We start from the raw sequence: 23369 nt of genomic DNA on the forward strand, positions 1-23369 counted from the left end.
AAAAAAAAACTTGAGTTTGGTCATTCTGTGCAAATCCAATGGGACAGTCATGAATAAGCAAACAGCCTGAGAGGGGGGGGGGGGGGGGGGCACAAAGCTTAGCAAATGATGCCAGCACCAGATTCCAAGTCCACTGACGTGTAAATGGGGGAGCAGGACAAGTTAGCTTGCGATCCACGGGTGTTTCAGACATTGAGCCGCTGTGGCTCTTTTTTCCGGCTGAAGTTGCAACATGGTCAAGAGGAACGAGCAGAACTGGGCCGCTTGGTCCTGCGGCCACTCGTACTTGTCCAACAGGATTTCCAACAAGCTCCACGGCTTCAGCTTTGAGATGCGCCTCAGTTGTCCTGGATGGAGACGACAAGAGTCATTAGATCACGCAGAATCGGGAGAAGATTCAAAATAAAAGAGGGCTTTCGAGTAGAATTTCCAATCTTCCCGTTGCATGTGAGTGATGAGGAGAATTGAAATGCTTAAAAAAAATGAAGTTAACTGGGCAACACTTGCTAATTCAACACAGCGCAACATAGCAATCCCAACGTATCAGTCAGATATGTCCGCTAGGGGGAGCCAAACACCACTCATGAGAGTAATTATGCCAGGAGTGCTTTGAGGTTAGAATACTGCATAAGAAAGATCTTTTGAATTTTTGAGTATCCAAATTACGATTCTCAGCGTTGGCTGACACAATTTTGTCTTAGAAAAAGAAAAATGCTCAGTTTGACTGAACATGATTATTTTCATGATGAAAAAGCGACTAATCACAACAATTCACGCGTTGGCTCTGGATTTGGATGGATTCTGTCGCTAACGTGAATGCTAGTTGGTGTACGTGAAGATGATGTTTGACCTTTTTGGTTGAAGAATCCTTTGGATTTTTTTCCTGAGAGGGCAAACTTGGACGGAAGAGGTCCCAGCAGCTCGATAATGTGCGCAATATGATCTAAAATCACATGCAAAACAACAATATAAATCATTGATATTTGATATATTGAACAATAATATGCAATATTATTATGACAAGAATTATCAATTTAAAAATCAAAAACATGCGCAACCTTCTTCACGGGAGAACGTGCTCCCTGACTGAGGGTCAAACAGGTAGTCCCCTGTTGCCAGCTCAAAAGCCTGCAATACACACAAAAATACACATCATGTTGTGTGCATGTGTTGGTTTTGATTTTTTTTTTTAATCCATGCATTGCATTTGACTGTTGAATGTTGTTGGTGCTCTTCTCACCATGCAGGCGGTGCTCCAGATGTCAGCCGGGGTGCTGTAGCCGGCACCAATCAGGACCTCCACAGAGCGGTACTGACATGTCTGGATGTCCTCAGTAAAGTGTTTGTACTACAGGAGCGCATGGATTGCACAAGAGAACACAACATCATTCATTTCAGACAGCGAAGAGTTTAGCAATTTATTCTGAACATGTAGGAAGCGCAAACGCAAATTATTTTAGACCAAAGCATGTTGCCAAGCTTTGCTGTGAAGCCCTTTGAGACTGTCTTGCGATTAAGGGCTCTACAAAGAAATTAGACAAAAATACACTACTATATCTCCAGTACATGTAAGATTGTAAGTTTTCGCAGTTTTTTTTCTGCCACTCACCACCCAGCAAGCATTGCCCAGATCGGCAATCTTAATGAGCAGCTTTTCCGCATTATGTGGCAGCAGTAGGTCAAGAGGCCCATCACAGTCACTGATTCCTAAAATAAATAAATACATTTTTAAAAAAAGTTATAGGATGTGAATCATGACATCAAGTTTGAGAGTAGCACCGTGTAATTGTTGTTGTTTTTAATCTGGATTCATGTTATTGAACTTTGTCATTGTGTTTGCATTTCCCCCATCTGCCTGAGCCGAAATTTACCAATTTGAAAATAAAATCCCACGTTCAATAATTTTTCCTTTATTCTGTGTCAACTAATCAGGCCCGGCCATTTCCAGACTTGTTGTTTATTATTTTACAATAGTTGCACTTTGCTGTGTCCTACAACTGTGCCGCATCACCAAAGGTTGTTGCCAATATTTTCCCAGTTGTGCAGCTAAATGAGGTAAACATTCTGTACCGTTAGTTACGCCTCTTTCTATGATGCAATACAGTTCTGCACAGTTACAAAAACATTTATAAACTAAATATCATACGAATCAGGAGTGCTTTTGTCATCAAATTCAAGTGCCAAATAAGAAACTTTGCCGCACTAACTCACGTCTTGTTTAAGGCAATCTCCAGACGCAAATACTGTACACTACGACGGAACGACGCCCTCTTGTGGTCGTGAGCTGGTATAGCACTTAGTCAGGCTCTCAGTCGATAGTGCAGGAGAGCGTAATTCTCCAACATCATGTTCTTAAATGTTGTTTTCTTCGTTTTTGTGTTTCGGTTTTGTGTTGCTCGGATGAAAAACAGTTATTCTGAATATTCCTTGAGCTGGAACCACATTAAATCTATTCAAGAGATTAAAACACTGACCATGAGGGGAGGATTGTTTGTCTGGCATCTGGTGTAAAAACCAAGCTCTGGATGTAGAAAAGGGAGCATCTTTGGTGATGTCTGGCAACGAAGAGGTGAAGCCTCTGCGACAGAGCTCAGGTGAGTCCAGCCTATCAGACAAGAGCAAGGTCCGTCTCCTTAATGCCACGTCAGAACTCGGAAGCAATGATTGACAGGCGGCGCTGTGCGTGCTGGACGGCGTTGTAACATCCGAAAGGTCATCATTAGGTTGTTTTTGACTGCAGTCGGAGACGTTTGCCTTGGCTCGCTGCTTCCTCTCCGTCCACATCAGTCGTTTTAGACGTGACCGCGAAGCTTTGCTTGACTGCAGAGGGACGAAATTGTAGGAAATATCTCACAGTCACGTTGAAACCTGTAGAGCATTTTGACTACATTTCATTTTACTCAAAGGTTCGTAAACGTTTGTCTCATTTGGTGAGAGTCTAAATCCAAGTGTGAATGGTTGTCTGTCTGTGTATGTTCGCAGTGACTGACTGGCAATTTGAAAGGCCATGAAAATTAAAAAAAAAAAACATAACACTTACCCAATTCCCAATGTTGTGAAAAACTCCTGTCAGCTTTCCCATTAAGTTGGACAAACTCTAAGAAGATTTGAAAGAAATTTCAATTCAGGGCACATACAATAGCATGTCATTTATAATAAATGTTCAAATAAAGGAGATAATATACACACCTTTTTTTGTTTGGCCATTGAGCTCTCTGGAGAGGAAATAAAACAAAAAAACTCATAATGTGGACAATAAATAAAAAGGTCCACTTGGTGGTGCGGTCTGCTTTTGACGCACACAATTAGAATAAGAGTCGTGAATATATTGTATATAGAAGATATGAGGGGGGAAAAACATGTTTTTTATTCAAGTCAAAGGGTGGTTTAACTTTTTAATAAAGGAACGTCCACAGCTTGTCCAATTGGGGCAAAATGCAGAAAAACATACCATCGGAAAAATTAGTTTTTATGAAACCAATATTCTGCAGGTCAACATATATTTAGTAGATAAGCCCCTCTCACTAAAAGAACTTACTTGAAATCTAAATCTTAGGTTGGTGTTATAGGTGAGAAAAAATTGTTCTAAATTTTTAAAAAACATGACATCATTTTAGGGAATACAATAAGCCGCTTTCATTTTCTACGAATGAAGTCATCTGTGTTCACTCCCACAACGGCGCAAAACGCTTTTTCAGCACCATACTTGTAAAACTATTCACAACTTTAACCATCTCCCACCTTTTAACAGAGTTGAACAGATAATCATAAAATGCTGCGAGTCACATTTTCAAAGCATCATCACTAACTTGGTTCGCTGGTCAACGTGGAATCCGGCACTTGCCACAGTTTGGTGTCGGCCGCCAGTTTCTGAACATAAACATCGTCCACCCGCAGGAGGATATTCTCTGGCTTGATGTCTGTGTGTATGATCTTGCATTTTGTGTGCAAGTATTCCAAACCCTGCAGAACCTGCGGCATGGAGGGCAAAGCGTCACAGAAAGAGAGGATGAATTTCGAAAATATCGAGAAAGTCACCTGTCTGATGATGCTTTTGACACAAGGAAGTGGAAGACCAGTGTAGTTGGATTTGATGATCCACCTCAGGAGCTGGTGGCCCAGCACCTCCAGGACCATGCACACATCTGAGAAGCCATTAAGGACATTTCTTTGATACCAGCCGTGTAGACGAGATGTTTTGCAACCAGTAACAGAGGATACGATCTCCGTTCACTCCCGAGATCCTGAAGTCGTCGATGAGGTGCACAATTCTCTCGCGGTTAGGATCTCTGGGGTCACTGTCCCTCACCTGACGGCCAAAAATAAGATTTAACTCGGGCAAATATGGACGCAAGCGGACGGTAAGTGAGCTCACTGACACATTTCAGAAGTTTGATCTCATCCTTTGCCGTCTCTGTGAACATCAGAGCACTCTTCACCACCTTGAGAGCGACGAAACGCCTTCCCCTGCGTAAAAATCGACAAATTCAAAGCCTGGCTCAATTTTTTTTATCTTAGAATATTGAAACAAAATGTTTACGCTTCAATTCCCAGTTCATTATCATAAATTCACATAATCCCCGTGTAAAATTTCCAGTTTGTCATATTTCCAAAATTCCCCATCTTTACAACCCACATCAATTAATTTGAAACTTTCCGTACATTTACAGAACATTTTCCACCCCTTTGGGATGCAAATGAAATCCATACTTACGCCATATCCCAGCAGAGCCACACAGTCGAAAAGTGACCCCATCCCAACTTTTTCACCACCTGGTATCGATCCTCAAAAATCTCTCCAATTTCTACAGGATAATAACCACCTGCAACAAAATGTGTCGTGTGAATCAAAATGGGAGGTTGACCCCAGCTTGTCAAAGTTCGGTGTTGGCGTGGTGTCTACCTATCCCATAATCTGCCGGGTTCTCCTGTTCGGCATATGATCCGGCAGGCTCAAGCGAGGGAGGATGCGCTTCGACTGGAGGACAGCGTGGAGGAGCTGGGCTGTCTGTGGGACTCGATTTCGGACCCTCGGGTGGGGAATGAGCGCTCAGGTGGGGAAGTTGATTCGAGGAAGTGGCGGTGACAAGGGCTGACAGAGCGGCAGCGTAGGATGAGGACATTTTTAACAGGAGCCAGCTGAGTTCAGAAGACAGTGACAATCAGTGAACGGTCAAATTCAACATGGACGTGATCGGCGTGAGAAGATTTATTCATCCCGCTTTGCAAGACGAGTGTCCTAATTAAGGACTAAGTCCTTGTTTGTGCATTACTTATTCATTTGATTTAATACATTTCTTTAAGTCATTCATCGCCTTTTCGTATCTGTTGGGCAGAACTATTGGGTTGGTAGTTCTGCCTGAGGGGATTCCACAGGGTTCAATTTTAGGGCCGTTGCTTTTCTTTCTATTTGCTGCTTCCGTTCTCCACTTTAAGAAAGCAAAGGATTTCTTTCCATTGCTATGCTGTGTACAGTCCTACTTGTATGCGTGTCACAAAAGAAATTTTTTTCTCATTTGGACCACTTTTACTTCAGTCCTGTAGTCATTAAAGACTGGAGGGTGTTGAACTTTTTCAGTGACAACAACGAGATAACAGAAACGATGGTGTTTGCTTCCTATCTTGTTTCTTGGGGGGGCTTTTAGATTGGTGCACAGAAGTTTTGCGTTCTGTTTGTCACTCGAGATAGCTTGCTTATGTCATTGGTTGTGTTGCACTGTTTGTAGTGACATTTCCATGGAGCCATGCAGTGAATGCTCACATGTATTTTTAGCCAGACAAATAGCAATTCAAGCTACCAACTGAAAACAAACTATTGCATGCGATTAAATGCAACTGTAGTGACTTGGTGATGTTTAAAAAAAAAAAAAAAATCAATATTCAGAAGGCAAACGTGGAATATAGAACAGATTGCTCAGAGCTCTGGCTGTGTAGTGCTATACTTTGTGTTGCTTACACAGAGGGCCCCATGCACGTGCAGACACAAAAATGAAACAGTATTTTGAAGGAGGGGTGAATTGGGGGTGCCCCTTCAATATTTCACCAGGTTAAAAAATGAAAACTCATTATTTTAACTCGTTATACCTGTACACGCACTAAGTACATATTACTGTTCTTACGGCAAAGGATTTGCCCAACTTTTCCGAGTAAGTGGCACAAAGATCGCATTCATTCCAAGTAAACGAAGTCAGCCACATTGTAGGAGAAACGAACTTACCCGGTGTCTGATATATTCCCTTAAAATATATCCATTAAGTGGACGATCGAGTTGAGCCATAGACAGTCCCTCAGCCAAAATGTGCTTTGCCCATTTCTCTGGCGGGACTGCCAACACTCAGTCCAGGAATAGCCAAGCACTTGACGTGCGTGGCTGCTGCTGCAATTGCACACTTGCGCTCAGGAACAGGAATCTGCACATTGCAGTTGGTAGGCATGCACATGTACACAATACACGATAAAGCAATACGACAACTGTGTGGAGGGGGGTGGGGGGAATGACATTTTCAAAATGGCAAATTAGTCTCTGTAGGCTTCCTAATTTGACGACGACATATTATGGCCTCAAATAAAAAAACTTTTCACGTGGTTCAATGCTTTTGGGTAACAATCGGGAATTTAATTATGTAGTAGGAACGACTTGCACAGCAAGTGGTGGAGGGAGGAAAACACCCATAAGATGTCACTAGTGATTTAAAAATTGAACGCCTTTACGACGCTTTCTTGAGATATTGCACTTTATTTGACATTCAACTTTATTTTCCACGTGTGAATTTTAATATGGTAAAATGCAGTTCCTTCAGTCTTGCTAAACGGGAATTTATTTACGCCAATATTATTTGTAGCCTTGACGCTGTTGAACTGTTGTTATAATTTACAATAATACTGTAACGAATTGGGTTATCAGTTATTTGTTCTCGTGTTGACGTTTGTGTTACGCTGAGTTGTGTTGTTTCCGATTTTTGTGAATGCATCAGGCGACTCACTTGACAGGAGGAGAGTGCGAGAAAGAGAGAGAGAGAGAGAGAGAGATCGTGATCCGTCGAAAATATAAGGGAGGTCTGACGTGTGTCTTTTAAAGACGCTACAATACAATAATACAGTTTCCTGAATGAGTGCGGTTTGAGAAATGTCATAATTCCATTCAGCGTTCCTTCAACGAATCAACCTGCGGTGCAAAATGTGGATTGCAACATGAAACTTTATTTTTAGTAGAATGAATGCACAATTTCATACAGTACAGTATAGTGAAGGCCCATTGAGCCTGATTTCATAGACCTGCTAATAAAAGGAGACAGAACAGTGGTACTTAAATACGTATTTAAAAAAAAAAAAGAAGAGAGAGCGAGAGAGAGAGAGACTTGAATATTAGCAAGTCACACTGCAGAATAAAATGGTTCTAACACATGAATTCCCACACTGACTGATGAGAACAAACTACAGTAGATTGCTACAAAGTCTTCAAGTTTATGAATATACTTAGGTAAATTTTCTTTTAGAGCTAAAGTCATAGTATTTCTTCTCCACTCTAAGAAAAATACATTTCAACTCCCAGTGCACAGACATTTGGTCTTTTCAGAAAACTGTGTAGCTGTGTACATTAGCACATTAAATCCACAGGGTGCTACAGTTTTTTTTTTTTACCAGAGTAGGAAATATGATCAACATACAGTATCAAACCCAAAGAAAATACATTCAAATGAGTCCAAATATCATACATACATGTCAACTCAGTAAATATGCCCAAAAATATGCTTCGTTTTGTCAACATCAAATCAATTGCAATTTCATCCGATACTCACATTTTCTGAGGTTTATGTTGCAGAATGTTCAAATGTAAAATAACACGAGTTGAAATGCTAACTCATTGCATATACAAATCCGCAGAGATGAACTCTCCAACATTTTATTTTTTGGGGCGTGAGACCTGCTCACTCAATCATTCAGAAGAACAGCAGCCCTATTCTGTTCATGCCAGCAGCCTCAATTTGTTTGTTAACAGAAAATCTACGGTCATTAATTAAAAGTGGAAGCGGGCCTCGTTGCATGTGGTTAGTTCAAAAACAAACAAACAAAATACTACGGTTAGTAAGGGAATAAAAGATCATTTTTTGAAACCGCCTCAACACAAGCCACACTATTTACAGACTCAAACAGGCTGATGAGGACTGTCAACAATTCAGCCTGTCATCTCTCGTGGTGACGAATCAAAGAGAATTTAAGGCTTAAGATGTTCAGAAAGTGTTTTGTACGACAGCCACATCTCCTTTTAGACTCAAGAAAACAACATAATTCCTTCTCATACAAGTGCAAGTGCTGCTCTCGCCACGAAAACAAATCTAAGCATCCCATCAACGTGGAGAAACAAAGACACGTTTTATGAGCCAGCCCCGAGATGAATAAAGAATCGATGACATCGTTCCAAATGGGACACATTTTAGTGACATCGTGACTTGCTTGGATTAAATTCTGGGAGGCTAAATACAAGCGCTACGGCTCATCTCGCCAATGTTTCGTTTTGCTCTGTTAAAAAACATTGAGGCACTCCCATCTGCAACTCCGTTCGCGGCCCATTTTGTGGATCAACATTGACAAATAGGAATGACTTTAAAATTAATTACAGATGAAGGTTGAGGTCTTTTTTTTTTATACCCACACGTTCACTTGCGTGTAATAATGCGTTTATAACACACATGGTTAATGAGCAATATATTATCTCTTCAATATAACATTTTTATATCTCAGAAGATACAAAATAGTGATTAAAATTGTAAAAACCAAAAAAAAAAAAAAAATTGGGAGACTTTGCTGTGATATTATTGAGGGTTTTGTGAAGGACTATTACGTAGTACGGCTTGACCACATTCTTCGTAAATGCTCACCTCGGTTCAGAGACGTGGGACTCGATTAGGACAAAGCTTTTCGCACAGGACAGCGACTGGACACGCTGTCGTTGCGTACAGTCGTTTTTCTGCTGAGGTTGCCGCGTTTTGATTCCCTGTTGAAGTCACGTATCAAGTGGTCCGTACTTGGGGTTAATGCTTGTGTGTGTGTGTGTTTGTGTGTGTGTTTTTGTCTGCTTCAGACAAGTGTGCCCGGGTCTGTGGTGGGTTCCTTCGGGGCCCCTTCTTGTGTCTGTGGGTGAGGAGTCTCCTGATAGAGGGACAGCTCCATCGACCTGTTGGGAAAGCAACGCACATCAAAATTCTGCAGGAAGCGGGAATGATTTTTTTTTTGTTGTTGTTGTTTGTACGAACTGCTGGATGTGGGTGTGTTGTTTTGCAAAAGGATGTCTCCGGTGAATAATACGGGAGATAAACACAAGGCAGCGTAGGAGGCAAAATCCAGCAAATAAGACAATTAATCATCTGTGCTCTTTTTGTAATTCGCTAACACCATCCTTAGCTTCTGCTTTTCACTGAAGAATAAGCGTTGATTGTCTTCCCGAAAAAAACAAAACAAAACGTGGAATCTTCCAAGAAATGAAAAATCCAATTTGATCAAAATTGTAAATGGCCTTACAGAATGTAGCGGTTTTTCAATCTTTATCGCTTAAATCATTCAAACGTATCGGAGTGTAGCCTCCATCGGCACTTTGTCGGTTTAAAAAAAACAGCATCCCGCTGCGTCCCCTGGCCAACGACAGACTGGATGTTGTTCTCTTCTGTTCCATTTTAAATCGAGCGTTGTTGTGTCGTACTAGCGTCATCCGAGCTTCGCGCGAAACTCCTTTGTCTCTCAGGTAGGGCGAAGTTATTTTTTATTTTTGTTGCTAGCTCGGCATTAGCAACCAGAGGCTATGCAATTGAATGCCGAGCATACAATGAATTTTATTATATTTTTTCCTGCGGCTTATATGCAGGTGCGCCTTATAGTCCGGAAAATGCGGTGTGTTGAGGTGAGGAGAGGAGCCTTAGTCAGTCCATAGCCTTGTGCAATACTGTCGGAAAGTCATCTGCAGCATGGCTCGTCCCTGTCACTGCGGATGAATTTGTTTTCGAGCGTGCGAGAGGAACGCGAGCCCCGAGTGCAACAGATGCAACATAGTGCAAAGGCAGCAATACTGACCTGCCGTGCAGCGGGTGCCCGTGGAAGCTGGCTGATTGGGACATTTGAGGCCTGTGGAGGTTGGCGGCTTCACCTTGAACAGACTGGCCCTGGAGTGCCAGAGGGTGGGGGTGCGACAGCCGTGAAATCCCTGCTTCGTGGCTCTTCGAAGGATAGCCAAGGGCGTTACGAAGGTACCAGTCTCTGAGTCCCTCCAGAGCGAGGGCTTTGTGGAGGCTTCGTGTTGAGTCCTCGGGGGTGGGAAGGGAGTATTGCGGGGGTCGTCGATTGAAAGCATTGCCGGAGAGTTCGGTTTGGTAAGGGAGCAGGTTGGGAATGGAGGATGTGGTGGTACCGGAGGCGGGAAGGTGCGCCTCATACGCTGACAGCAGGATGGCATCCTGGGGGTGTTGCTGCAATGGGATAAAGGGTCCGCAAGATTTGGTTCTGGTGACCTTGACCCTGCGCGTGTCAGCTTGAGACCCTCGGCCAACCATGGGGCTGTAAGGAGGGGCGGCGCTCGGGAGATTCACTTGGGAATGGGAGAAACCATTCGTATGGGGAGGAACCACTCCGGTGGCGGGGCAGTGAGAGGGTAAGTCCTGCCAGATCCTGCCTGAGGACTGGAAGAGGTTTTGCTGCACTTGCATCCTTTGCTGCTTTCCCCAGATGTAGTCCATCAACAGCTCATTGTAGCCCACCCCGGCCCCTCGGCCCCCCACGGACAGGCGCATTTTGGCCTGTTCCCCCGATCCGTCCGCATGTTTCTCAGGGCTGCTCAGGGGAATGTGTCGAAGTTTCCCATCGGTCAGTGTTTCCGAGCTCTTGTAGGGTCCTCCTTTGGGGTGCATGCCGTTTCTGGGCGCCGGATCGTCCGGAAGGCTGGAGCGATCCAGCAGGGCCTCGGAGCTGTTGCTGCGTCTTGCTCGGGAGTTGTAAAGGCCGCTTCTACGGTCCGAGGACGAGCCTTCCTGGGCGAGAGGAATCATATAGGGCACATCCAGACTGCCAGACCACTGCTTCAACCCGTTGCTCCCTGACACATCCGACCTAAAATAATGAAGCAGAGATGAAGGGGGGGGGTGGGGGGGGGGACAAGGCGGAATTAAAGCGGCAGGCAGCAATTAACGGGCCCTCGCACTCGCTTTTTTTTTCACCGCAAATCCTCATCAAAGTTTGACACCAAGCGCTGCCCACATTAGAAAAGTCGGCCGAATAATCTTCCTAATTCAGCATTGCCTATTTATCTCGGATGACCCGTTCGGATTAGGGCTCATTTGAGGCAATTCTCTATCAGCGAGCGCCTTGACAATTCTAAATGCGTGCGAGGGCATCATGTTAAAAAGACATTTAGTGTATGTTCGCCAGGATTTGCACAATTAAAAAAAAAAAAAAATCGGTGAGTTATGAGGATCAGAGAACTGATATTGAACGTGTTAATTCCAAGAGGGACTCCGCACCGCTTGGTACTCGGGGGTCTCGGAATACGTGAAAAGAGAGTCATTGTATCAGGAGGGAACCTTTCGACTAAGCTTATTTCATTTCCATTTCTACATCTCCATTTAAATGTGAATATGACTTTTAAATGAAACCCCCTTTCGTTTAACCCTCAGCTGTAACGATTGTGAGTACTCGGCCGCCACCTTTCGAAATGACAAAAGAGAGCTTTAACCCCTGCCGGTGGCTAAACCGGCCTCTTCACGCCAATCGAACGTCGGCCTAGAAGTCGGCACGTTGGACGGGAAAATGACAGAAAATTACCTGACATGAACACTGATTGGTGCAGTCCGGGCCAAAAGTGGAGTCGCCGGAACACTTCTGCCCTCCGCATTAGATGCACTTCTTGGTAAAGAATGAGCTGGACTATGAAAGTGAAAAATCAAAATGATGTATTGTGAAGAAGAGAGGAAATTGAAAATATATTTTTTTCCCAGTTTGCAAACACACGTGAAGCAGAAGTTCCGATGCAAAAGTACCTGACAGAGCTGGTGACCGAATTGCGCCGTGTCCTCATTTCGTAGTAAATCTCGACAGGTGAGAGTTTCCGGCTGATCCTGTGGTCAGGGCTGCCGACAGTTAACCGAGGTTGGGAAAGAGAGCGCTGATCGGCAGCCACGCTGGGAGAGGACTCTTGGAAGGGAAAACACAAAGAAGCGAGTCAGGTTAGAAGCAGGCCGTGGTGGGCGGTCAAGGCCTTTTTTGCTGGCCAAAAATAATCAAGAAAAAAATGATCATATTCTTCACATTGGTGTCATATATCAGTGTTGTATTTTTAGTGAGAGTTTTGATCCAATCAGAATTCAGCTCGCTCGTGTTGCCGGGCAGATTTCATGATACCAGTAGCGCGCACTATTCGTCCGAGGCCTTCAGATAAAATCGTGCGGGTGTCTCTTCTGTGTCTCAAGCGAGCTTTTACCGTTGATAGACAAGAACTTAGTACTGTGTAAGTGTGTTTCTGTATTTTAGTCTTCCAACCGACGTCTCATAAATGATGGGGGGGATTTATTCAAGTAGGACTTGACTGAAAGCCTTCGTGTAAAATGCACGACCCGCCACTGTAAGCAGGTAACATAAAGTAGGTTATAAATTTGAATTGAAATGATATTTTTCAAATTCCACTGGAATGTCGTGGCCGGAAAAAGAGAACATACCATTGTCATGTGATGTCGAATCTGACATGGAACTTGTACTCTCTGACATGACACCATCCTCTGCGAGACAAATGATACAAAGACGCACATTTTAAGACCATGACCTCAACCGGAGTTGAATTTAAATCGCACAAATGAAGTGTCGATGGGGTTTCATTTCAAGATTCTCGGCGAGCATTACCGGTGTGACATCCCCGGTGAACTGTCCTCTTGTTTGGGATGTTTCTGTCCGTCTCTGCGTGTCTGTACAGGGCGCCAGTGAACATTGTTTTCATCTGCCTTCTTTGGGCCGCTTCATCCTGCAGTCGGGCACAGTCGCAGGCGTCGGACGACGGTGCAAACGGCAACGCTGCCACCGCGCGATTAACATCGAAGGTGTTGACTTACTTCTGTCCTGCAGTTGGGAGGCATGCCAGCTCGGCGCTGCACGGTCGGGGCTTTCTCCCCCGTCTCCAGAGGGAACGCTTGTGGCAACTTCCCAGTCAGCTCCTGCGGAGGAAATCAATTAGCTGAAATCCGTCCTACTGGCCGACGAGGTCCAAAGATTTTATCAAAGGACACCACTTAAGAGATTACTTTAAGTTGCTATAAAACTATCCTTTAAATGCTTCACTGCTCTGAACGGTAATAGCAGAACAATTTTTTTTTTTCATCGATTACACCTACGACGGTAACGGAGAGCAGTGCAGAAACTTCTAATTAGCTTGATGGGCAACACGTAAGGAACTAAAAATAGAGCGCGTGTTCACAAAGGGTGAGTCGCAAAAAACGCACGAATGTGTTAAATTGCTGAGACGGCGGTGGCGTGATGATGCGGAGACAGATATCGATATCTCCAATTAATAATTTGAAGGACAAAAACGGTTGTCAGGGTGTTTTATGTCCAACAAAATGTTCAAAATGAAAACTGGAGTGAGTACTCACTGCTTCCTGAAAACAAACGAGTTTGAGCTCCTCCACGCGAGTGCTAAGCAGAGCCTCCAGGGCCTGCTTCCTCTCTTGCAGAGCCGCAACCCGCTCAGCTTGCAGCTTGCCGTCGTGGCACATTTGAAAATCTACACAACACATCACACACCAGCAAGCTTCAGAAACTTTCCATCATTAAGACGTATTCGTTTTTTTTTTTTTTTCTAAAAATAAAAGCAAAGTTTTGTGTCGGGGGTGGGCTGCTGATTAACACTTTCACAATAAGTGTGTATTGGAGGTGTCGGCTCACAGTCACACAAGGTGTAAAAGTGTTCTGATAAGATTACGTGACAGCTGTGGTGTCAGCGTGTGAGTTTAAAAAAAAAGGCCTTCACACGTGCAGATGTTGTTCCAGTTGGTCGTTCCACTGACACAAACACTTTTGTTTTCACTCGGTTGGATTGTTAGAAAAAAAAACATAAGCCGCAAATTCCTCCAGGCCATCGCAGGCTTGCCTAGACATGAAGGTGTGCGCATTCACGCCGGAGTCGGTGGGAGTCTTTCTTTGCAAGTCATGACTCACCCGGAGTGCCCAGCAAACCCATGGAGGTAATCAGGTGGCCTTTGACCTCCATGTGATTTAATGGCGGGGTCTTGACGATTCACACACCCGGCCACACTCTCACCTAAAGGACAGCGAAGCGTCTTGAAGTTCAAAATGCAGGAGGAGCCCAGATGCGAGCGAGCGCAACGTTGGGCCCGCTCACCTTGTTGAGTCAGCCATGTGCTGTCCTGAGGTGGCGAGTCGGCGGTCAGCGGGGGTTGACTTTGCGTGTCCCCTCCTTCAGACGTAGCATCGGGAGATGACAATTTTGCTTCGGCGCTTACAACAGAATCCTTCAAAAGACAAAAAGATTTGTTTTTTTTCGGATGTGGAAGAAAATTGTGTTCAATGGATTTGAAATCAAGTCAACGTTGATCGCAATAATATGTTGCAATATTTGTCCCACTTGTACGAAATAACATCTGCGCTTTTCTGTTGAGATCAATGAACAAAATCTATCTTTACAAATGTGATGCTCAACTTTGACGGAATGAAAATGAATAAATGAACAATACGGTCAATATAGTCGTTCTAGTATGTACACTGATAGTGATGAGATACTCCTCCGCATCAAAGTTCGGATACATTTTTAAAAATCCACATCACTTGCATCAACGGCTTGCATCAATTATTCAATACTTGAAGATCCACACGACCATCCATCCATTTTCGACAGCGCTTCACCAATCTTTTTCTAACTGAAAACTATTACTCAGATAACAATTAACGGGCATCGTAGTGCTGACGCCGCATTTTAAAGAAGTGTGTCTTGAGTTCACGCAAAGATTCAAACCAAATTCCAATTTAAACCAAATCCAATCTGAATGTGCCGACCACTAGCCCGTGCTCCCCCTTGTTAGAATATCTTGTCTAAAAATGAATCATCCACTTCTGTTTCATGCTGAAGAAATGATGATAAAAAGAAGTTTGCAAAGTTCCTGCGCCTCAAGGAAAAAAAGTGGGAAAGTAGGAGTCTAAAATTACCTCCGTGAATTAATTAACAACCTATTAATTTGCAAAGAGGAGGTGAAACGAGAGAAGTTATATTAATAATGTATTCCGACAAATCCCGCGATGTGTGATGTGCAAAAATAGTCAAAAGCCAAAAGTGATCGATGCTACCACGACAGATAAACAAATACCGGCACGTTCAGTTTACGCGAAACTCCCTTTAAATCGTCTCTCCGGTTCATTTCCAGAGGAAAATTCACTCAACTGAATGAACTTTTCATTCATGCTTGACAAGACACAAACTGATTAGTGTCTGATGTTCACATTTCTTCACATATCAAAGGCTCAAAGCCATGACATCCCAAAATAGTCTCAGCGCTTTTTCGACCAAAAATCCTCCCGCTCGACAATGCTCGCAAATTACGACCACAAACAAGCATCCGGCGCTTTCCTGCTCGCCATTCGGCTGAATCATTACAAGACTTTTTTTTTTCAGTCCGTCAATGTGGATGGCAATCGTTGAGGGATGTCGAAAAGCCGGACCAGCTTTTTGGGTCAAGCGAGAAGATGTCGTGTTCTGTTTGCACGGCTCAAACAACAGCGATTGAAGTGCGCTTTGTGTGCACACAGAGTTGAAATAGTTTGTTTTTGCTCTGGCTCCTGTCCTGGAGCTCAGCTCGTAACAGTCGTTTGCTCTCCGGGAAAACCAACAGCATACTTGACCTCTTATCGACAGACAAGTTACCCGTTACACTAACAAATGGCAAAGTCGGACGGAAGATCCCACGAATCAGATCAGTGATCACATCTTAGTTATTCTTATACAAGGACATTTGTGAGAGTAGAAGACTTGGTCCTGTGTGCGTTCTAGCAAGCTTCACAGCGTAGCACTGACTTGAAACAATTAATTTGTCTGGAAACCAAAACATTTGTCTGGAAAGTTGAAGTTAACTGGCTTCTAAAATTTAAATTAAAAAAAATATGTTTTTCTGTTTTTTTATTAACAAAAAATAAAAACTTACTGAAACTAGATTATTGCATTTATAAAAATAAGTTAAAAAAAATAATAATAATAATCAGTGAAAATGTCCTTTGTTTTCATCTTAATCATCCATGAGCCTTCAGGTTTCACTAAATTTGGGATTGTTGTATTGTTGTAGTTTTTGAGAATTTTAGTTTACTTTACTTTATTGCACAATATTTCAAAAATTCAACTTTCTACACTAAACAAATACCCCATATTAAATAGAATAGATAAATCTAAAATTAATACTAAAACCAATAAAAAATTAAGAAAAAAATTTAGAAAAAAAAACAAACCTGCTCTAAAATAATAATTAAAACTGTGAATTAAAAAAAAAAGTATAAAAACTAACTATGATGAAAAAAATACAAAACGGTTGTAAGCCCGGTACTTTTCCGCAGCTTACCAATTATGCTTACACCGGTGTTACATCACATAATTGAATTATTTGCAAGCCATTATAGTTGCTTGTTCATCTCTCCATCTATCAAGCGCCAAACACCAAAAGTACCCCATTTAGCGAGTACAGCTCAGCAGCAGCAGCACAAATCACAGCCTTCACGCCAATGAAGTCCTAATTGCTGACAAGCGGCGTTCATGGAAACACTACTTTGTCCTTGAAGGACAAATGGTTGTAAAACACCAAATGCTTTGTACCGACCGGGACACACCTAGCGTAACGAATCTTCTTAATTCCAATGAATCACCAAAAAGGAGAAAATGCAAAGAAAAGAACCGTCAAAATCTGCTGCCCCGCCCCCATCCAAAAAAATACCAACAACTGTCACAAAGTCCAACAAACACACCTGAGTTTGAGCAGCACAAAAAATGTTAGAACATCTGGTGTGCAGATGTATGCAAAGATTCACGTATAAAAAAAAAAAAAAAATGGGACTGCATCACATTCCGTGGCGCTGCCTGCGGGAGTGATCAGATAAACTGGGAGCTGCATCAAAGGGAGGATAAGAGAGCAATATGACCGCTGCAGGACGATTATGGAACATGTGTTTTGTTTTGCATGGACTGGGGTGAGCGATCGGAGGTGGCATGGAGGCTTGTGTGGGGGTGACGCTGGTTAAAACATGAGCTGCGCCACGCCAGTGAGGTTCCGCTGTGCAGCTTCGCCTCACACGAATGCAAATCAACAAGGAGTTTAACATTCAAGTCTGTCGGACCAAACGCTGAGGCCTGCAACGTGGCTTCGGAATCCCACAACGATCACAAGGCGAGATGCTCTCTATTAGTCTCTGCTGCTCGCGTTTGAGACTGCAAAACTCAGTGGGAAGCGGTTAGAAGATACAAAAAAAAAATATGCATCCCTTGCCATGATCGCAATTCCTTTTAAAGATTTTTTTTGAGACCCAGGGGTTTAAAAACAAGCGGTTGGCCGCATTTGCATACGATACGCCACCTGGGCACAAGACAGAAACACTTTCAAGCGAGAGTGAAACACGAGCAGGAAGACACACTATTCGGCAGAAGCGCACACAGCCTCGTGCTAAAACGTAAGCACAACCACACTGAGTTTAGCTGGATTCACCGATTAGCGTTAGCAGCGTTAGCATCTGATAAGCTGTATATTTGATTGCTCGGTGACGTTGTCAACACAATACGCCACATACACACAGTAGTAGTATATGAACTGTTGATTACGATGGTAAAAAAAATGCGTATAGTCATTATGGCCATTCGCAACACACACACACACACACACTCGCTAAGCGCCATTAACTGATTTGCCATTGGCCGAGTAGTACATTTGGGGGCGGGATTGGCTAACGAGTACAGTTTCACATTCGCAGGAACCTGAGCGCTAAAATTGGACTGATTTCAGCATGACTAAAAATAGCATGTGTAAATTGTGCCATAATTCTTAATCCTCTGTATGTTTTGACAAAAGCATGCCACAGACATGTTATTTAAAAAACACTGTGGAAGTATGCATAATGATATAACTATTAAGTTAAAAAAATAAATAAATAAATAAATAAAAATCAGCAGCTAGAGATTAATCACTTTATCAAGACATTCTGAACAGATTTTTACAAGTACAAAAATGGCGTTGCGAACCATCCATCCATACGCAGGAGGCGGGGTACACCCGCAAGTGGTTGCCACAAAGTCGAACAATCGTCCACGCTCTCAACCACACCTAGGGACAATTTAGAGTGTTCAATCAACCGACCAAGCATGTTTTTGGAATGTGGGAGGAAACCGGAGTTCCCGGAGAAAAGCCACACTGGCATGGGGAGAGCATGTGCAAACTCCATACAGAAAGTGTGAGGCGGACGTGCCAACCAGTCAACCCCAGTGCTGCCACTTTGAGCACCAGTACTTTAAAAATGGAGAGTGAATCTTTCAACTTCATTAGATTTAAAAAAAAAAAAAAAAAAAGTATCTCATTTTTGCAAAACCGCAATCTCATTCAATTTATTTTCATAACGGTATACTTGAATGAGATGAGTTTGATGTGGCCTTGACTACAAAACAGACAGCAAGTTAGGTGCTTTTGTTCAGCATCAGTGACCTCTGACCTCTTTCTGCATGAATGGGCAAAAACACAAGAGACGAACACAAACGCATTTCTGCTTCTATCGAAAATCGTGTTGACCACCAGCGCAAGTGCAACACCGGTGCCGTCGCAACTGGAAAGCGGCGCACAACGTGTTTGTTAGTTGCCTGTTAGGCCTGTCAACTAAGCGGCGTTAGAGCAGCTGACGTGTAAAAGAGCAGCTGAGACATCATCTCACACTCGCCGTCCACAGGTGAGGCCAGCCGGCCCTCATGTTGACACAGCTGCCGCTGTTTTGAACATACATATGAAAACCAGACGAGGTTACAACCACACGTTCCCGTTAACACGACAGGGAACGTCTGCTTCTTTTCCAACTCTTTCAGTTTGCAGATGGGACAAATCATGAGAACATGTCCCAACGGCCCTTGTTTTTTTTTATAAGCACAAGACGTGACGTCTTTCTGCACACGCAAGCTCGTCAACAAGCCACCAGCAGTACACACTCGCTACTGTGCCGTAAGGAGAAGTGAGAGCGTGCGCCGCTCGCCCAATGGTATCGTTTCGAATTTCAACTTTGACATCATCTGGAATGGCGTTCTTTGAAATCGCACAAAAAACACCTGGAAAAATCGAAAACAACTCGTTTGTGAACACATCAGCGTGCCTCGCGCGACTTCTTTTCAGAAAGCATCAAAGCACTCAGTCAAAGGAGGTCAAAGTGGATTTCCCCGAGAGCTTTCTTCTACTCATCAGAAATGAAGCCCAGGTGGAGAAGGCGGAAAATCTTCAAGTAGCCCACGTTCAACATCTCGCAAGGTGGGCACACCACCTCAACGCAGGAGCCAGACAGCTTTTTTTTCGCTGGACTACAATAAAGTGTAATTGCACATCCACTCCAGTAGTTGGCAGCGGCGCTCTCATTTGCTTGTCAATTTTTTGCTGGGTTGTTCCCTATGCCATCAAACGTCAAGTAAAAGGCAGAACACACCCGTGGACGCAGACAACGATTCACACCGTCACGGAGTGAGAATTGAACTTATGCTGCCTTCACAGAAGTCAGCTGAGTAAAACATTTGTTTGCATGACGTCTAAACGGGCTCGGTAAGGCAGTTTAGCTTCGACTGGCCAATTCCGACACAGGTTAAGTCCCATCGCTGGCTTTCGCACTCACCTTTGCGCGTTTGACACAATTGCTACGAGTGAAACAGATCGAGATCACTATCCACCTGGATTCTGCTAAGCCAAGGTGGGGGGGAGTAATAAAGAAAGGAATGTGGCTCAAACGTCGGAGGGGATTATTGCGATACATTTTCACTTTGCTCTGTAACACCTCGCTGTAAACCTGTGTGCACTCCAGCTTTTCGCGTTCTACTGTGCTTGTAATCGACTTCGGAACTACACGCCTTGTGTTTTGTCACATAGGCTTGGACTAATCCCATTAGTCAAGTTTTTTTTATCTGATTCGGGAAGAAATGTGGAGGACTTCACAAATTTAGATGCACTCGGAGACTTGATTCCCAGAACTCACAAGGCTTATCTTCTTTATAAATCCAAGCTTGTGAGAGAGAGAGAGAGAGAGAGAGAGAGAGCGAGAGAGACAGAGAGAGAGAGAGAAAAAATGTGGCCTAAAAGGCTGGCTCCATCCAAAATGGATTCCAGAATCTTTTCAGTCTGTTTTATTGAGCAAAATGAAGGGAAATGTCACCCTGACTGAACTTGATGACAAAATGTCGTGATCTGGGTCAACAGCCACTCCCCACGATGTTTGAGAGCAACATACAAAGTGGTGGAAGAGGGAGTGGCTCATGCGAAGCAGATGGGTGCACATGAGACCTGAGAGGGAAAACAAACACAGCAGCATGTGTGAAAGAGATCACGATGAAAGGCTGCAATCAATCAAATAAAGCAAATCTCTTTGGGAAAGGTGTGACGTCCCATTAGGTAAATACAACAACAGCCCGCACAACAGTCATAACTTTCGAGAGGGGGTGTTTTGCAAACACTGCAAAAAGGGGACACTACCAGAGAATCCCCCTGCAGGCATTGACTGACCCTCACAGTCCTTTTTTTTTTTAAACTGACAGACATCCTTGTTGAGGAATCTGTTCATGATAGGCCTTCACACTGCCGCATGGGAGAAATCAGCAATAGCATGCATAAAAACGCAGAAACGTGCCTTTATGTCGCTTTTTCGCTCCATAACAAGACAGCAACAGGGGGGAAGCATGACACGCATTTCTTCCTGTGAGCCTGCACGCTGTAATTCATTTCGATGGGCTTGCAATCCACGACATGTGTTGCCGAAAATGACTCACTCACTCACTCGTATAAACATTCGCAGTGTCCATGTGTTGCCATGCATAATGCTGGTGAAAGACACGTTTAGGTTCATTGTGCGATGTGAATATAAAAAAAATTTAAGTGTTTTCTCAGACGAGTGAGGCTGCATCCACGGACGTGCATCTGCATAGCTGCAGACGACAGTATCACAGACACGATAAAAAAAAAAAAAAACACCTTGCAATATTTGGCCTCTCAAGGATGGGGTACAAGATATTTTTTTGCATTTGCAAGCTCTAAACGCGCAGGGTTTAAATGAGTGGAACACTTTGAAGAAGAAGCCCCTCTTACCGGAGAGCATGACCGATGTCTTGGGAGGTCTCCATGGTCCTCAAGCCGGGAACGAGAACCATTGCTGGCGGACACGACAGATCTTCTTCCACGAAGCGAAGAACGTTCAAAAGAAAGCAGCACGCGTCCAAGCCGCCTCGTTCATGGTAGCTCGGCGTCCAATTTGTGATTCCTCGCAAACAGCCTCACCGCCGATGTAGGACACCTCTCGGACCCGAACGGCAACAGTGATCGATTCGCAATCGCATCCCAGCTGAGCTGAGCCCAGTGACTGACTGGAGCAACCTCCGGAAACGAGAGCTCTAAGCCCCGCCCACATGCAGGGCACCCCAAACAAGCCGGAGTCCTCCTGGTTGACTGTTTTTTTTCTCTCTCTCTCTCCTAAAGAGGGGAGAAAAGTAACAAGATATGTTAAATGTGGGCAAAATCCATGCCTGTAAGACGAGTTGTAGTTCAATACATGTCGCGAAAGACTCAGCGGTCACAACAAAATGAGGGGCAGCCCGTGGTGTCTTATTCGAGCGTGTCGAATAGATGGCGCTGTTTTTCTTCTTTCGTTGCAGTCCTCTTTTCCAACTGACGTGAATTTGGTGCAATAGGAACTTGTTTTTGTCCCTCCAGCCACGTAGAATTCAGAATTTTCAATGAACTGAATAATGCATGGTTTTGGAATGTAGCGTAGGAGGAAAAAAACACACGTGGCCAAAGAGAACCTGCACACGCCACACAGTAAGGCCAGACTCGAAATTCCGGTCCCAACTGTCTGTGCTAACCACAATTTCACCATGTTGCCTGCAAATAAATAAATGAATACAATCAGTTCAGCTCGGTTTCTGATCATGGCACCATCAAAGATCAGGGGATGGAGCCATTCGACCCTTTCTTTGGATTTCCCTCCCGCTAAACATCTTAGAACTCATTTTTATTCTTTATCTTTTGACTCAGCATGAAGAATTACGAACCGTTTTGTGTTGTTTACTGTCTGTTCTTGGCAGCACCTCCCCTTTCTGCACTGAAAATCTAACGAGAAGGCTCAAAGTTGGAGAGCAAAAAAAAACAAAAACTAATTTACTCCTCCCAACGATGAACAAAGAGTAGCCTGAGGCCAGCAACCACATGTCCGGTTTGAAAATGGCAAGAATGGACTCGGATGGCGTTTTGCAACTGCCTGATAAATTCTCACACCCAACCATGGCTGTCTCGCAACACAACATGACTTGTCTCACCGGTCATACTTGAACCATGTCGCAGTACCTGAAATAGAATCTGGTATTGACCTCCTCATCGGCACAAACGCCTTTGAAGTACTGGAACTCTGGAAGGTGGTTAATAGAAAAAAAAAGTTGGCTCATCTATGGTCCATTAGGAAGAGATGACGAGAGTGGTTGCCCTGCATGCTGTCAATAGATTTGTTCAAAAACTGGAGGATCTTGTTAAGGAGTGCAATCAAGATTTCCGCCAAAGAATCAGGAATGAAAAAGATAAAATGCCAAGAGAAGAGCAAGCAGCTGCAAAGATGAACCTTACTTTTGAAACAAGAGGATCCCATCATGCCAAATAAGAGTAACACATTCGGAGCCTGAAACACAAGTTCAACAAGCGTGAAAAGTTTCATGACAAATATTACAAAGTGATAGAAAACTTTGGTATATCCCACCATCATTTAAAGAACGGCAACTTGAGAGTGGTCTTTGACGGTGGTGCAGTTTTCAACTTAAAAGTCAACCGCTTCAATTCCAATTTTGCCGCTGGAGGATTTTTGCCAGTCTGGATTTTGGATCACGGATCAAAAGGATTAACTGAAGCAATAATCTGCCAGACATTTGTACAATATACATCTCCTCAACGGCCACAACATTAGGTACACCTGTCCGATGAAATGGCATCCCGACATAAAATATTGCCTTTTAGAAAGAGACTTTTGACGGGCGCTCTCAGAGAGGAATTCATTTTGCAAAATGTTCTTGATGTCGTTATTGACTGCGGCAATAAAAAGGCACGCCAGCCCAGTACGTAAATAACATTCTTTTCGGTTGTGAGACA

At 43.6% G+C, this 23369-nt stretch overlaps 2 protein-coding genes across 2 annotated transcripts; both read right to left on the minus strand.

Annotated features, from left to right (window-relative positions):
• Positions 1-96: 96 nt before the first annotated feature.
• On the minus strand, positions 97-6303 carry LOC148326761 (SRSF protein kinase 3-like). Its single transcript, XM_088309048.1, has 15 exons — positions 6218-6303; positions 4904-5139; positions 4715-4823; positions 4380-4467; positions 4222-4309; positions 4039-4145; positions 3810-3972; positions 3190-3215; positions 3041-3097; positions 2475-2820; positions 1610-1707; positions 1241-1348; positions 1059-1128; positions 851-943; positions 97-347 (listed from the first exon to the last, which is right to left on the minus strand). The coding sequence occupies exons 2-15, from the start codon at positions 5121-5123 to the stop codon at positions 163-165; spliced, it is 1758 nt and encodes a 585-aa protein (XP_088165174.1). The 5' UTR covers positions 5124-5139; positions 6218-6303; the 3' UTR covers positions 97-162.
• Positions 6304-8500: 2197 nt separating this feature from the next.
• ccdc120b (coiled-coil domain containing 120b) lies at positions 8501-21601 on the minus strand. The gene is made up of 11 exons (XM_088309939.1): positions 21327-21601; positions 14369-14498; positions 14185-14287; positions 13620-13750; positions 13083-13184; positions 12877-12994; positions 12696-12755; positions 12021-12174; positions 11806-11907; positions 10066-11094; positions 8501-9175 (listed from the first exon to the last, which is right to left on the minus strand). The coding sequence occupies exons 3-11, from the start codon at positions 14234-14236 to the stop codon at positions 9079-9081; spliced, it is 1845 nt and encodes a 614-aa protein (XP_088166065.1). The 5' UTR covers positions 14237-14287; positions 14369-14498; positions 21327-21601; the 3' UTR covers positions 8501-9078.
• Positions 21602-23369: the final 1768 nt, after the last annotated feature.

Source organism: Idiotropiscis lumnitzeri, chromosome 11 (genome assembly GCF_059441095.1).
Source record: "Idiotropiscis lumnitzeri isolate Australia: NSW breed Sydney's pygmy pipehorse chromosome 11, RoL_Ilum_1.0, whole genome shotgun sequence".
Classification (NCBI taxonomy): domain Eukaryota; kingdom Metazoa; phylum Chordata; class Actinopteri; order Syngnathiformes; family Syngnathidae; genus Idiotropiscis; species Idiotropiscis lumnitzeri.

What these genes read in the sequence shown, in the direction of transcription:
- LOC148326761 (XM_088309048.1), bottom strand. Translation starts at nt 5,123, where the DNA reads ATGTCCTCATCCTACGCTGCCGCTCTGTCAGCCCTTGTCACCGCCACT. An exon ending in TCTGGAGCACCGCCTGCATG is followed by an intron (nt 1,129 to 1,240) that starts GTGAGAAGAGCA and finishes TGTGTATTGCAG; the next exon opens with GCTTTTGAGCTGGCAACAGG. An exon ending in CACGTTCTCCCGTGAAGAAG is followed by an intron (nt 944 to 1,058) that starts GTTGCGCATGTT and finishes ATGTGATTTTAG; the next exon opens with ATCATATTGCGCACATTATC.
- ccdc120b (XM_088309939.1), bottom strand. Translation starts at nt 14,236, where the DNA reads ATGGAGGTCAAAGGCCACCTGATTACCTCCATGGGTTTGCTGGGCACT. An exon ending in TCACCGGGGATGTCACACCG is followed by an intron (nt 12,756 to 12,876) that starts GTAATGCTCGCC and finishes TTTGTCTCGCAG; the next exon opens with AGGATGGTGTCATGTCAGAG. An exon ending in TCGGTCACCAGCTCTGTCAG is followed by an intron (nt 11,908 to 12,020) that starts GTACTTTTGCAT and finishes TCACTTTCATAG; the next exon opens with TCCAGCTCATTCTTTACCAA.